Source organism: Otolemur garnettii, unplaced genomic scaffold (genome assembly GCF_000181295.1).
Source record: "Otolemur garnettii isolate 467f Iridium unplaced genomic scaffold, OtoGar3 scaffold00123, whole genome shotgun sequence".
Classification (NCBI taxonomy): domain Eukaryota; kingdom Metazoa; phylum Chordata; class Mammalia; order Primates; family Galagidae; genus Otolemur; species Otolemur garnettii.
The window spans coordinates 4,177,146-4,193,205 of NW_003852518.1; the positions used below are offsets into that span (position 1 = coordinate 4,177,146).

Here is a 16,060-nt window from a genome sequence, read left to right on the forward strand (position 1 = left end):
CCTCTTGTGTCCCCTGCAGGTGTGCCTCCTGAGTCCTCTGCAGGTGTGCCTCCTGAGTCCCCGGCAGGTGTGCCTCCTGAGTCCCCAGCAGGTGCACCTCCTGAGTCCCCAGCAGGTGCACCTCCTGAGTCCCCGGCAGGTGCACCTCCTGAGTCTATCTCAGGCAGGTGTGCCGCCTGAGTCCCTGGCAGGTGTGCCTCCTGTGTCCCCTGTAGGTGTGCCTCCTGAGTCCCCGGCAGGTGCACCTCCTGAGTCTATCTCAGGCAGGTGTCCTTCTTGTCCTCAGCACAGATGTACTTTCTAGGAATAAGACCATGGAAAGTATGGGGGTGTGTGTCTGTGTGTGTGCATGCATATATACATGTGTATACATAGGGGACTAGCAAATGTGTACACATTTTAAGAAAGGAAAAAACTGTATTAAAATTGTGATACTCAACATAAAGTAGTAACATTTGTTATCTTGTGTGTGGTACCTTATATTTCTTGTAAGTGCGAAAGTCAAACATGATGTGAGTATTGCAATTTTGATTCCCTTCTTTCCTTTCTTAAAATGTGCATACCTATTTTTGGCACTCTCTATATTTTGTACGTTAGAATTTAAGAATAACAGAAAGTCATCAGAATAAAGAATAGTAAGATGGTATCTTGTCTGTTTTAATGCTAGTTATATGGAATTTATGTAGAGTTTGTGTATGAAGAATTCAGGATGCCACCTTTATCTTTCCTGATTTTGATTTTTGTTCTGTGTGGATGCATCTGTCTGCGTTTTTCAATCTTTACCACAGCCCAGACCTTGACAGTAAATAGTTTATAAATATGGAGTTGTACTTTCTCATTTCAGCTCTCATGTTGATGATTTGTCTAAAAACTTTTTCTCCCTTCTTTGTAGGTGTTAAACCTTTCAGAGAAGAGATATGACCTTGCAAAGCTTAACCCAAAGGTATGGACTTTACCCCTTAATATTCCGAATTTTGTTAAATGTAAGCAATACTCTGTGTGTGCCAAAGTAGTTTACTACTCTCCATAAAGGGTATTAGGAATTATTCATATCCATTTGTTATTTTCTTACATGAACACTTTTTTTTAGCTTCAAATAATTATAAATTCATAGGGAGTTGCCAGAACAATGCAGAGATTTCATGTATTCCTCCCCCAGCTCCCCCAAAGGTTAACGTTTTGTTAACTAATAGTAAAATACCTATGCCAGGAAATTGTTACGGTCCATGGACCTCGTGCTTCTCTGTGTGTGTGTGTGTGTGTGTGTGTGTGTCTCAGCCACTTCATCTTGTGTGGAGAGTTGTGTAACCACCATGACCCAGACACAGAACACCCCCAAACCACAGGGTCTCTGTCCTGCTACCTCGTGTAGTGTGTGTCTCAGCCACTTCATCTTGTGTGGAGAGTTGTGTAACCACCATGACCCAGACACAGAACACCCCCAAACCACAGGGTCTCTGTCCTGCTACCTCGTGTAGTCACAACCATCCAAGCATCTCGTCCAGGGTGTCACTCCTTCCATGATAATTTCCAGTAGCAAAATTTGGGAGATCATTTTGAAGATTGTACAAGCATAAGTTATGATATATAGATGTGTATATTTTGTACACTGGAATATTTTGCAGCCATAGAGTAAAAGAAAAGTAATATGGTAAATTACCTATTTAATGCTAGTTAAAAAAGTAGAATATAGAATTCATGGCCAGGCGCTGTGGCTCGCACCTGTAATCCCAGCACTTGGGAGGCCAAGGTGGGTGGATTGCCTGAGCTCATGGTTCGAGAGGAGCCTGAGCCAGACATGCCTTTCTAGCAAGAGCTAGACCTTGTCTCTAAAAATAGCCAGGTGTGTGGCTGGTGCCAGTAGTCCCAACCACTGGGTACTTGGGAGGCTGAGGCAAAAGAATCTCTTAAGTCCAAGAGTTTAAGGTTACTGTGAGCCAATGCCACAGCACTTTACCAAGGTGACAAAGTAAGACCCTGTCTCAAAAAAAAAAAAAAAAAAAAAAGGAACATAGAATTTATGTATAATAGTATCTCAGTTATGCTAAATAGACATAGGAGCCTGCAGAGTCGTGTCGCAATGTTACGGTGGTTGTCCGTGCTTGCTGAGGTCGGGGTGCATTTTAGTGACTTCCTATTTCCTGGCAATTTTCTGAGATTTCCACTCATTTTACCCTATGTCTACGACCTTAATAATGAGAGGACCTCTGAATCTTCTCCACTTAGAAAAAGGAAATAAAAGGAAAGAAAGCCCACTGCATGGCCCCTGTGACACCCTGGATGAGACGCTTGGAGCTGCTGTCCCTGTGCACAGAGCCGGCACGGCCTGATCACGTGACAGGGGTTTCTTCTCTTTATGCAGCAAACTGAATCGAGGTTTGAAGGTGCTTCCTCCTTCAAAGGCACAGTCCTGTCTTTTAAGGAGTTTGCTGTCTTTGTCTTGAAGGTGTCATCTGCACAGCGTATGGGGGAATGGCCAGCTGTTCCCCAGACTTTGATTTTTAGCCTGAGCAGACAGATTTGGGCTGCAGCAAAGAGTCCCGTCTCAGATCTCTCTGGGCTTCCCCTCCCCACACAGTCCTGCACCATCAGCAACTCTCCAGAGACCTTTCTAGACTCATCACTCCAGCTGCAATGGAGCCTGTGAGCCCTTGGAAGAAGAGGTGTCCTGTGTGGACGGCATACCACTGTATTCTTTTCTGTTCAGTGAAGGGGCTGGCCGTGCTGCTCACAGAGTGGCAGAAGAGACTCACGCTGTATGGTTCTCTGTTCCTCAGTAAAAGTATTGATAATGAGTGAGGTCATCATGAGATGGCCCAGAGGGCTTCGGGAACCGGGAACTAAGGCTTGCCTCTCCCCTTGCAGATCATGGACGTGGGCTGGCCGGAGCTGCACGCGCCGCCCCTGGATAAGATGTGCACCATCTGCAAGGCACAGGAGTCCTGGCTGAACAGCGACCCCCAGCACGTGGTGGTCATCCACTGCAGGGTGAGTGCCCGCCTCCTAGGCACTTGGGGTCCAGGGTCCTGGGAAACGAGGGCAATGAGATGGAGCCCAGTGCTAGTCCTGTGAGCAGCTGGCTGGCCTGGTCTCCACAATACCTTCTGGCTAGTGTGATGTGTTCTCAGTGGGTTCAAGTGGGTTTTCCTACTTGCCCTTAAAAACAGACAAGCAGACAGAGTTACCGGACGTCCCCCAGTTTGGCTTTAGAATTTATAGGATTGGGTTCCTTGAATGAGTGTCTGTAGATTTTGAAACTAACATCAGATGGTAATGAAAGCAAATCCTTTTGCTCGTATTCATTTTTATTTCTTGTGGAAAGACTTTTTTCAAAAGAGAAAGTCACTTTTTGAATGGATGGCACCAGCCTGGCTGTGCTGTCTGAGGCTGGTAATCTGTTGATGGACTCGTGGTGACGCTGATGCTCGTGCAGTGAGCATTGGTCTTTCCTGTGCATCCTTACAGGGCGACCAGTGGCCCAGCTGTGTGGTCAGCGGGCCATCTTCGTGTTTCCTCCTTTGCCCTCCTGCGATCTCTCCCTTTAATGCCCTGTGCTGCCCCTGAGTCCTCAGAGGAGACTGGTGTTGAAAGGCTGCCTCCTTCCAGGAGGCCTTTGTCACAGGAGAACAGCTTATCCCAGACTCCTCGAGGAATCCTTTGAGGAGCATTGCCAGTGAGCAGGGTCGCCATCCGTCAGGGGGCAGCCCACAATTTTGTTATGTTTGACACCACCTTCTTGGGACCATCCCAACATCTAGGAATGTGGACATTTCATGGCAAAAGTGCCCTTTCCCCAGGTTGTCTTTCACATTTAAAAGCTGCAGAGAAATCATTGTCTTCTGGAATTCAGCTGAAAAGAAACTTCTCTGTGGGTCCTGGTATTTGCTCCAGCAGGTGCACGCAGGTGTCATTTGTTTCTGTGCTGTTTTGTCAAACTGTCTTGAACATGTTTCCCCCCACTAGACAGATACATCCATTAGGACGCTTACCAAATTGCCCGTGTCAGCCTGACCTTTCCCTGCTATTGTATTAAATAAGGAGCCTCTGCCCAGATTTGTGTTTTAGTGCAAACTAAATTTAGAAAGAGAGTAAGAGACTTTTTAACAAATACAATTCCTACAACTTAAAACAAACTAAGCTCTTCAGGCTTGACCTGATGATTTTGGCACAGAGTGCCCAGTGCTGATGGGTCGCCGTTGTCCAAGGTCACTTCACAAACCAGTGATGCAGCCCCTGGGCGCTCGTGAGACGCAGGTGCAGAGCTCTCCCAGCCCTGCTGCAGCGGTGCCCTCAAAGGACGCTGGACTTGAAAAGTACCACCCTTGGCGGTCCATTTCCTCTTGTTCAGTTTTTTTAATGAAATTGAAAGAAATTAGAAATTATTTAAAACCCATAGGTCCCAGTGATGTAATCATCACCTAAATTTCTAAACCGCATCCTTTACTTAGGCCACTCCGGCTCTCCGGATAAAGCTTGTTAGTGGAATCCCCCAGGAACGTGTTGAAACTTCTCTGAAGTGATTTGCGCTTCCCTCGCCCTGCTCTGGTGTCACGTAAAACCATTTTTCAAATGCTTAGAAAACGTGCCATGAGGGATAAGCCCTCTTTGTATTTGAAATTGCTGATGTGGACATTAGCAGAAGTTCATCATCACCACTGTGGGGGTGAAATCGCTGACATTTGCCGAAATCTGCCTGCTTTGCAGAACATGCGTTTCTTCCACACATGCCGGGAATTCCTCACATAGCTGGGCCTGTCTCAGCCTGGGCAGGAGCAGGGCGGGTCAGTCCTGCCAGGTGCCCACAACCCCCGTGTGACGTGAAGGGTCGTGTTCATGTAGGTGTGTCCTGTTCCTCTAACCCACCCACCCCCTGGTTACTGACTTAGCAGAAATAGCCTGTGTGGTCCTTTTGAGAAATTTCATCTACACTACAGCTTTTGTTTGCTGAAGAATATTCACAGCTAATTGTACAAGTGACTCTGTGATTTTTAAGAGTCCAGCTCCAAACTATTCAAGTCTAAAAGAATGTTGTTTACACTAAAACACAAATGCCCACCAGCCAGTTTTACCCACTACCTGTTTTCCTACGACCTGTGAGCTGAGTTGCATGTATGGGAAAATCATATAAAGTAGAAATGTCAGCGTACGAGCATAGAGTTTGGTTGGAACTCAGCTTCCCTGTTTGTTTACATACGTCCCTGGCTGCTCCCGCACACACTGAAATAGGAGGTTTGAGTATTTGCAGCAAGACCTGGTGGCCTGTAAAACCTGAAAGACTCAGGATCTGAATCTTTTTTTTTTGGCCCGGGCTGGGTTTGAACCTGCCACCTCTGGCATATGGGGCCAGTGCCCTACTCCTTTGAGCCGCAGGTGCCGCCCTGATCTGGATCTTTTAAGAAAGACGTCATATCAGGTTAGTGCTGGCCTTGTAAAATGACTTTGGAAGTATTTCCTTCTTGTCAGTTTTTGTGGGGAGTTGTCTTAGTCTGTTCTCTGTTGCTTGTAACAGAATATAGCAGAATCTCCTGTAGTTGACCACCTCCCTACACTGACCACCTCCCTACACTGATCCAGTTTTCATAACCCCAACATGTCTCATGTATGTTGTCAGTAGAGTAGGCCTAGTTCCTTATGTTGCCCGCTCCATATGTGGGCCAGTTCATTACGGTCCCTTGGAAGGGAAACTTATAGAGGTTCTATTCTGCATGAAACTGGGTAATTAATTTCTAAAGGAGGGGAATTTCTCACCCCACTTACAGAGGGTGAGAAGTTCAAGGTCCAGGGGCAGCCTCTGGTGAGGGCCCTTCTGCCGGTGGGGACACTCTACAGAGTCCTAAGGTAATACACGGTGAGGAGGCTGAATGTGCTAGCTCAGGTCTCTCTTCACCTCTTATAAAGCCACCAGTCCCACTCCCATCTTAAGGACTTAGTTCTGCCCTAGTCATCTTTTAAAGTCCCAACCTCTGGCTGAGCACAGTGGCTCACACCTGTAATCCTAGCAGTCTTGGGAGGCAAGGCAGGTGCATAGCTTGAGCTCCAGAGTTTTCCAGACCAGCTTGAGTAAGAGCGAGGCTTTGTCTGTACTAGAAATAGGAAAACTATCCAGGCGTGGTGGCAGGCACCTACAGTCCCAGCTATTTGGAAGACTGAGGCAAGAGAATCACTTGAGCCCAAGAGTTACAGTGAGCTGTGATACCATGGCACTCTACCCAGGGTGACAGAGTGAGACTCTGTCACAAAGAAAAAAAGGCCCCATTTTGAAACCACCACATTGTGGATTAAATTTCAACATATTTGGAAAAGGTAAATATTCACCCCGCAGCAGAGTTTGAGAAGGGTTTTTGAGAAGGACTGATGTCATTTTTCCTTAAATATTTGGTAGAATCACACCAGTGGAGCCATCAGGTCCTGTGCTTCTCCTTGATGGGAGAGTTATTATTGATTCAGTTTCCTCACTTGTTATTGGTCTATTCATGTTTTCTTTCTTTTTTTTTTTTTTGAGACAGAATGTTACTTTGCTGCCCCTGGTAGAGTGCTGTGGTGTCACAGCTCACAGCAGCCTCAAACTCTTGGGCTCAAGTGATTGTCTTGCCTCAGCCTCCTAAGTAGCTGGTATGACAGCCGCCCGCCACAACACCTGGCTATTTTTAGAGATGGGATCTGGCTTTTGCTTAGGCTGGTCTTGAACTCATGAGCTCAGGCAGTCCGCCCACCTTGGCCTCCTAGAGTGCTAGGAAGTTAATATTTTCTATTTCTTTAGGATTCTGTCTTAGCAAGTGGTTATGTGCCTAGGAATTTATTTGCTTTTTTTAGGGTATCTAATTTATTGGCATATCATTGTCACAGCCGTCCCTTGTGATCCTTTGTATTTCTTTGGCATCGCTTACCATGACTTCTCTTTAATCTGATTTTATATGACTCTTCTTTCTTTTCATGTTAGTCTGTCTAAAGATCTTTCCAGAAAACCTACCCTCAGTTTTGTTGATCTTTTCTAGTCTCTATTTCGTTTGTTTCTGCTTTGATCTTTGTTTTTTTCTTCTTACTACTAATTTTGGGTTTAGTTCTTTTTCTGGTTCCTTTTTTTTTTTTTTTTTTGAGACAGAGCCTCAAGCTATCCCCCTGACTAGAGTGCTGTGGCATCACAGCTCACAGCAACCTCCAACTCCTGGGCTCAAGCGAGTCTCCTACCTCAGCCTCCCAAGTAGCTGGGAACACAGGTGCCCACAACGCCCGGCTATTTTTTGGTTGCAGCCGTCATTGTTGTTGGGTGGGCTGGGCTGGATTTGAACCCACTACCTTAGGTATATGTGGCTGGTACCTTAGCCACTTGAGCCACAGGCGCTGAGCCCCTTTTCTGGTTCCTTGAGGGGCAACATTAGGTTTTCTGTTTGGGAGCTGCTGCTTTTCTGACGCAGGCGTTAGTGCTATCCACGTCCTTCTTAGAACTACTTTTGCTGCTCCCTGTAAGTCTGATGTGTATATTTCTGATTCTGTTTGCCTGAAGATGTTTCTGCATTTCTCTTTTGATTTCTTCTTTAACTAGGGGTTGTTCAGGAATGTTGTTTAATTTCCACGTACTTGTCAGTTTTCCAAGATTCCTCCAGTTATTGATTTATAGTTTCATACCATTGTGGTCAGAAAAGGTACATGGTATGATTTCCATCTCCTTAAATTTGTTAAGACTTGTTTTGTGACCTAACGTGTGAGCTGTGACTGAGAGGCTGTGTGTACACGCTTGAGAAGAAGGTGCTTCTGCAGCTTGTGAACCAAATGTTTCGTGTTAGGCTCATACAGTGTATTTGGAGTTCAGTGTTTTCTTTGTTCTTCTTCTTTTATTTTTAAGACAGTGTGCCACTCAGTTACCCAGGCTAGAGTGCCATGGTGTCAGCCTTACTCACTGCAACCTAAACTCCTGGGATCAAGTGATAGTCCTGCTTTAGCCTCTTAAGTACTTGGGGCTACAGGTGCCTGCCAGGACACCTGGCTAATTTTTCTATTTTTATTAGAAATGACATCTCACCCTTGCTCAGGCTGGTCTCAAACTCCTGACTCAAGGGATCCTCCTGCCTTGGCCTCCCAGAGTGCTAGGATTACAGGTGTGAGCCACTGTGCCTGGGCAGTGCACTGTTTTCTTACTGATGTTCTGTCAGTGTGTTCTGTCCATTGCTGAAACCTGGGTTTGAAGTCCGTGCTGTTACTGCGTTATTATCTCTCCCTTCAGCTCTATTAATACTGGATTTATACATCCATACTTAGTGCCTCAGAGGTTATTGATGTCACGGGTGAACGCTGTCACCCTCCCTGTGTGCCTGTTTGGCCGAGATGTTGCTGTTTCCTTGTAAGTGGATTTCTGTACAATATAGTTTTATGCAAGCAGCATACTCAGAGCCGCACTTGCCAGGATTTAGGTATAAAGGGTTTGTTGAGTGCTTACATGGAATATCTATAAAGCATGCTCTTAACTTTTACCAGACAGAGGAATGCTTCTGGCTGACACTCGTGTGATTCTGGGTTTATCAGAATTTTGGTTTGAATTTTTTCCTTTTCAAGAAGTTATAGAATGCTACCTGTAAGGGACCCTGCTGTTTGGCTTTATGTCATTCTGAATCAGGAGTTGGCAGATGTTTTCAAACATCTAGTATTTTACACTTTGCAGCTGCGTGGTCTTGCTGCATCTACTGAATCCTGTCCCTGTAGTGTGGGTGGCACCTGCCCTGGGATGTGTGAACAAGTAGGGATGGATGGCTGTGGTCTAGTCACACCTGATGTATGAACTCTGGAATTTGACGTTCATCTGCAATTGGATCTTATTTTTTTCTTAAATTATTTAAAAATATAAAAATGATTCTTAGGTTGTAGGTTGTAGGAAATGAGGTAGTGGTCTGTATGGCAGGCTGTGGTTTGCTGCTTGGTGTTCTAGGTCACAGTGTCATCTAGAAGGTGTCACTCTGTGGTTTGGTTTGAGGGTGGCCTGACACATAGCTTCCCCTTCTCCTGGTGGTGTCATTGGCCTCCTGTGGGGCTTGGCTTTGGGTGTCTGGGGTTGCGGTTTGAGTGATTCCTTTCCCAGAACACCTGCCTGGGACATTGGCGTCCTGTGTGTCACCAGGGAGGGCTGTGTGCAATCCTGAGCTGGCATTCACTGCCCCTCACCTGGGTAATTAAGTCATGCTAATTGCTGCAGTTTCTGGCACAATGGCTTCCTGCCTAATTGGGTGAAATGCGGGCCTTGCTGTGTCTATCTGCCCTCCAGGACTTGCAGTCGGCGCTCACATTTGCTGTTGGAACCTGGCACGTGGGTCCCCCAGCAGAGGCTTCTGTTGTGTTGGATGGTGACTGTCCCAGAACAGGGAAGCTGGGTCAGAGGAGGGGGTAGCACTAGTCTAACCTTTAGAGCCAGCTTTCTGAATGGGCGCCATGGCTCACCCCCATAATCCTTCCACTCTGGGAGGCCAAGGTAGGAAGATCCATTCAGCTCAGGAATTTGAGACCAACCCGAACCAGAGCGAGACCCCATCTCTAGTAAAAATAGAAAAGCTAGCTGGGCATTGTGGCAGGTGCCTGTCCCAGCTACTTGAGAGGCTGAGTCAGGAGGATCACTTCAGCCCAGGAGTTTGAGGTTGCTGTGAGCTATGATGTTATGGTGCTCTAGCTGGGGCAATGGAATGAGACCCTATCTCAAGAAAAAAAGCCAGCTTTCTGTCATTGTGTCCTAAGGTGAGAGTTTTCCTGTTCTAATCACTTCTCTGTGCAGATGCTGGAGGCAATGAGCTCCTCTTTTGTCTCCTGCAGGGTGGGACAGGACGCATCGGAGTGGTCATATCGTCCTATATGCACTTCACCAATGTCTCGGCCAGGTAGGTTGGAGACTAGTTGGAAACATCGGCCTGCTGCGTTGGGCTGTTGACACCTGAGACCGCCTGTGGCAGGTTGCTGTCTCCCTGGGGTTGTCCTGGATGGCGGGGCCTTGGCTAACCCGTGGCCCCTGACCCCAGTGCTGAGGTGGTCAAGGCCTGGAGATTCAGCTTCCACTTAAGGGTTTACACTTGTGAAAAAGACATTTTCCTGGTTGGCAGCTGTGTATGATGAGACATTAAAAAAATAGGTGCGATCACTGTTGTTGTCAAGTAGAAATAACAGAGGTGAACACTGTCAATGGAAAGCAAAGACAAAGTTGTCTCCCTGGATTAGTTTATACCTTTTGAATAATTAGGGTGACAGCCACTGTGTTTTGCTTGTATTGACCCTCTGGGAAGCACACTGAGTATTTTCCTTTTCTCCTTGATTTTCCCCCACTAACCCATAAGGCAGTTATTATTGTTCCCATTGTACAGATGAGGAAACTGAGGCTCAGAGGGATCAGACAGCGTGCTATTCATCTCACAGCCTGTGAACAGGAAGCCAGGTCTGGGCTGATTCTCAACAAGTGCAGCAGTCACCGTGGGGATTTTCAGGGTGCCACTGGGATCCCCACAGCCAGGCACAGCAACAGGGCCTCAGCTCTGCGCTGTCTCCTCTGGCACCTGGCAGCCGTGTTGTGCCCTGACGGGCTTCCCAGAACACAGATCTCTGCTCATGCTGAAACTCATTTTGGAAAATGTCATTCTTTGTGGGTTTTGTGCTGCGTGTGCTCCGGCTCCTCAATGCTCGCTTTGTGAAGCCCGAGCCTCCACTCCGTGGATATAGAAGCCTATTCATAGTAGCCGATAAACCTTTTCCTTTCTAGCACCAAGGAGTGAAATTTGACTTTCTGAATGTTTTCTCTGGAAACAAATTGGGGAGCTAGTGCCTGCCAGAGAGGAAACCCAACCCCTGGGTGAAAATCAGATCCCCTCTTGGTGAGAATAATCATCTGTGTGTGTCCCAGACAAACTGACATTCCCATTCACATCCGTCCCTCAAATATGCCAAAGACATTTGGTTGAGGTTAAATTTAGCCCGGCTAGTTTTGGACAGAGACCACCCTGGGCATTTCTGCCCCAACAAGGCAGTTTTGTCTGAATTGAGGGTCTACACACTTACTGGTCTTGGCATTTTGGGGGGAGATGCAGCGTAAGAGCCTAATTCATTGAAAGTACATCTGTGAGTTTCTTTCTAAAAAACTCTTTTCTGCGAAGAGTCAGTATGTATCTCAGCTGCCGGTGGCCGGCAGTTTGTCTGAACTTCTTTAAGCCTCAGTGTCCTTACCTGGAAAGTGGGATGATAGTTGCATCACTCAGAGTGTTGTTACATTGAAAGCACTTGCAATGGAAGGTCACTATGAAAGTTGGACCTCTTACGGCCCATGATTTCACTTCTAGGAAACACAGCATCCTTTCTGATTCACCTGTGCAAGTTTCAGCTTGCCTGGCTTATCTGTGTTGCTGGGAGGGCCCACACAGATTTTCTGTTTCTTAAATTTTGTGTTTCTCAAAACTCCCCTAGTGACCCACATAGAATAACGTCAGTACTCAGGTATTTGCTGTTATTAAAGCTGCTGTGATTAGTAGAACTAAGTAAGTTTTTGGCTCAAGTGACTCACAGTGGTAAGTGCTTTTCAATTAACCGAGCTGACTCCACACGCTGTACCTTGCTTTCCACTTCAGCACCATTTCCTCTGTGTGTCCCCCCATTCCAGGGGCGGCACAGCCCTTCCTTCAGTGGATCTATTACATATTGAAGCATCTGTTGCCTGCCCAGATTGCTTCTAGTTTTTCCTGAGAATTTCAGTTGTTTCTGCTTATTCTCTACTCCAAAGCTGGCTGGGAAGGACACATTATTGTATGTACATCTTTGATCGTTTCTGCAATTTTCCTTCTTAGGTTATATTTCAGAAGTAATCACATGTTTAAAGGTCATTACCACAAACTGCACAAACAGAACAAGATAGAAACTAAAAATCACAAAGGAAGAACAGTAAAAATAATGAGCGTTCACAAAGACCGAGCCAGCACTAATGTTGATACTAGTAGTTATATCAACGTGGAGCATAACATCGGCCAGAATGTGTTATGACCAATTAATAAACAAGCAAGTTCAAGATAAATAACTACTTAACAGTCACTGAGTAGCTATTAAATACACTTTCCTGCATAAAAGACACATCTGATCAACAGATGATATATCCTTTGCCTAAATGGACCTTCTGTTGGTGACAGTTCCAGCAGTGAGCCGTATGCTCAGCCAGGCATCAGCAGCTAGTTATCCTTTTTAGGTTAAACTTAAATTTCAGTGTTTTCCGTTTTCCTTCTGCCTGTTCCTATGTTTTTTCCTGGTCTTACGACACTGACAATTCTCATATACGTAGGGGTCATGCTTTTGGAGGAACACATACACAATTTTCCAAGAAACAGACCTGCACTTCTATCAAGTTTGAAGGAAGTGTTTGGCGCAAGTGAGGCTGAGTTGTTAAGACTTATTGCTTTCAGATTCCATGGTGTGTGCTGAAATCATCTCCAAAAAACCTGTGAACATCCTCTGAGGTTTCTGGAAAGTTCTGCTGAGAAGCTCCACGTGGGCACTGTGGAGTGTGAGCGTAACATCCAGTGCATTGTTGGCAAGCTGGGTGCCTTCTGTGGTGGTTACTTCAAAATGTGACTGCAACCCGAGGCCTCAGGGGCCTTTCCAGGTCCCTCTGGGCTCAGCACCTGCACCTCTCGAGTGTGTCTGGCCAGCCCACATGTGTTTCAGATACACTTCTTGGGACGTAGCGCGGTGTGCACTAACTGTTCTGCCCTGGGTTTGCTCCCCACATCCTTGAGGCCTCTTATCTCAGGCACAGCCCATCTACTCTGTCCTCCTTTGTTGGGGTGCCATGCTGGCCAGGGACAGTTTTAGATCCTGGCCTTCTGCCTGTCTGCTGAGAAACCCCAGTGATTCTCCTCCCTGGGGCAGGTGTGTGGCCCCTCTGGGTGTCCCGCCCTTAGATCAGCTGCTGGTGTTTCAGAGGAGAGAGTCTGTACCCTGTAGGTGTGGCTTCCACTTTGAGCGGAACACAGTCCTACAGGGCAGATGGAGTCTCAGGAGAGATGGGTGGACTGTGTGCACAGGCGCAACCAGAGGGTGAAGCCCCTGTGGGAGCTGGTCACTCGGAACAGCCATGGGACAAATGTCCCCTGTCATGTAGCCACACAGAAGGAGCTCCACTGGGTTGATGATGTCTCTTTCTGTCTCTCTCGCTCTGCTTCCCCAGTGCTGACCAGGCCCTTGACAGATTTGCAATGAAGAAGTTTTACGATGACAAAGTTTCAGCTTTAATGCAGCCATCTCAGAAACGGTATGTATACACCCCAGAGTCAGAGTGAAAAGAGTGGACTGGTTTATATTTAAAAATGTGAAAAGAGAAGAGGCATCTCCTCTGACCTGCCCTCCAAATGGTATTCTTGTGTCATGTGAACGAGAAGCTTCTTCACACTTGGAGGTGAGCAGATGAGCCCCACTGTGGTGAATGGGGTCCAGAAGCCCCCACACTGCTGCCTTGCTAGGAGAGGTGGGCCAGGACTCCCTCTCCTTGCCCTCAGCAGCTGGGGTCTGCCTCTCTTGCAGTGAGTTTTGATTCTATTATTGTGGACTGTTTTTAATCTGCTGGACTGGGAGTCAGTGAACTTGTAGTGTGATGATGGACTAGAGCAGGGTGCAGGCCATATGGTTTCTATCTTGGCTGTTTTCATAGGCAATACAGACATCAGTGAATGTGGCTGCATTCCAGTAAAACTTTATTGACACAGACACATTACCAGGTTCATTTGGCCAACCCTTGTAGCAGCCCATCAGCTCCCAGAGGCAGGAGTACTTGTCTCTCACATTGCCCATCTCTCCCTCCTTCACTGCGCAGTGTGACCCCTGGAAGGTGCTCAGCGTGTGTGTCAGGGAGCAGCTGTGGAAGAGATGGCACTCCCAGGATGAGGCCAAGAGCTCAAGTAGGGTCGGTGGGGTGAGGGGCAGTGAGAAGGTGACACTTGGAGCCAGGCAGTTGGCTCCATTGCATTTTTATTTGAAAACAAACAGCCAGGAATTTATACAAGAATTGCCAAGGTGATTGCCAGAGGGTTCTGAGTCTTTAAGACACCAGAGTTGTAGGCTTGTGCCTTTGTCTTCTCTGTGTCAGCAGATACCAGTAGGCAGCCAGGGGTACCGTCTCTTTTTGTGTGGGGTTTCTAAGGCCCTAGGTCTTTTCTACCTGGATGGGGTGTGTGGGAGGAAGGAGGTGGGCAGAGTTGGGGCAGTGGGGAAGCTTCTGGCTGTGCCCTGCTCTGAGCAACAGGCTTCATATGGAAGGAAAGTCCCTAACAGAAACCCCAGAATTTCATTAGTATTATATTAAATAGCCACTTGCTCAGTTTTGAACCAGTAAGGGTTATTTCTCTGTTGACCTGTTTCCGGAATGGTGACATTCATACAACCTTCCCCAAGGAAGATGAGGCGTGGGCAGGGACTGCCCCTGGCACAGTGCTCAGCCTGCGTTCAGGAAGCCTGGCTGCCCTTGGTTCCTTCTTTCTGTTCTTGTTCCTCACTGCACCAGTGGCTTGTTAATAGCATTAACAGACTGGGGGGTGGGGGTGGGGGAAGGGAGGAAATCACTGCATTTTATTTTTTTTGGTAGAGACAGAGTCTCACTTTATCGCCCTTGGGAGAGCGCTGTGGCGTCACACAGCTCACAGCAACCTCCAACTCCTAAACTTAGGTGATTCTCTTGCCTCAGCCTTCCAAGTAGCTGGGACTACAGGCGCCCACCAGAATGCCCGGCTATTTTTTTTTTTTTTTTGGTTGTTGTTGCAGTTTTTCCGGGCCGAGTTCAAACCCCCCACTCTCAGTATATGGGGTTGTTGCCCTACTCACTGAGCCACAGGCACCGCCCCAAATCACCTCATTTTCACATGCCCAAGGTTCTCCTGCGGCCGTCCTGGCACTGCATAGTTGAAGCTGAGGCATTTGCATTTTTAACAGTGTAATTGAGTGATTCAGTTTTGCACTTCAAGGTTAATTTCCTTGTACCCAAGATAAGGTAAATGTCCTCACTCTTTGCTGTTTTCCTGTCACCTTGCCCTGTGCTTGTCCTCTAAGATGCTGACCAGATGGTCAGGGACTGAAGAATGTGCAACGACCGTTGTTTCTATAGGAACTCTTCTGCCATCCTGAATGCCCAGGTCAGGGTGGGTGCCCTGCAGGCCATTTTGGGACTGAGCTCAGAAATCATTAAAGTCAAACTTGTAATAATCACTCCTGAGGGTGATGAATTAACTAGGGAATTGTGGCCCAAAAACTCTTCACCGTGTCTGATAGGAGGTGAGGTCTCTGTTACTTTGTTACACTCAATAGCTGCAAGCTGAGCCCTCAGGGTCAAGCCAGCCCCACCCAGTTGTAAGTTCCCTGTTTCCACAACCCTCCAGAAGCAGCCAGTTCACCCTGGTGTGGCCTCCTCCCGGAGCTCACTACTGCTGCTGTGTTCAGGAGCCCCTGACCGCCCCTCAACTTGGAGGCCTTCCTCTTTGATGAGTAATTAAACAGAAGTCCTGGTGTGGTCTCTGCTGCTGATGAGCATGGGGAGAGTGGTGTGTTAAAATCACTAAGGTCACTGACCTCCTCCCCTTTCATTTCCACTTTTCCTTTCTTCTGAGAAGGAATCAAGATGGCAGACACATTTCTTGGCCCCATGACTTTGAGTGAATGGGGAGAGAGGCAGGTAGCTGGCTCTTTCTGGGAGACCTGACATCTCTTGAGTGTCAGCTGCAAAAGTCACCCTGGGAGGTTCCAGGTGGGAGTCACCCAAGACTGCCCCTGACGACTTCTGTGCACCTGCGGTGTCCCTTTGCGGTGAAGAGAAGAGAGACCAAGCAAACATCTTGCTGTGCAGAAATTAGGACCCTAGAAATCATCTTGAGAGCTAGAAACATAGAAGTCACAGCATTCGCACTCTCCAGGGGGACATAGAAGTCACAGTGTCCACACTCTCCAGGGGGACACAGAAGTCACAGCGTCCACACTCCCCAGGGGGCACTGCCATGGTGTCAGTGCCTCACTCACAGAGCTGGGGACTTAAAGGAGACAGCCAGGCCTGGTCAGAGTGTGTGGCTCCTTGAGG

General features: G+C 47.3%; 1 protein-coding gene across 6 annotated transcripts in view; it reads left to right on the forward strand.

The window, feature by feature from the left end:
• TNS3 (tensin 3) overlaps positions 1-16,060 on the forward strand; it is a 311,621-nt gene that overhangs the window by 137,895 nt on the left and 157,666 nt on the right. For all 6 annotated transcript variants that reach the window (XM_023517874.1, XM_023517872.1, XM_023517873.1 and 3 more), the window contains 4 exons: positions 893-943; positions 2,866-2,988; positions 9,793-9,857; positions 13,172-13,255. In XM_023517874.1, the coding sequence (XP_023373642.1) occupies positions 893-943; positions 2,866-2,988; positions 9,793-9,857; positions 13,172-13,255 (323 nt within the window). The remainder of the gene's footprint in view (positions 1-892; positions 944-2,865; positions 2,989-9,792; positions 9,858-13,171; positions 13,256-16,060) is intronic.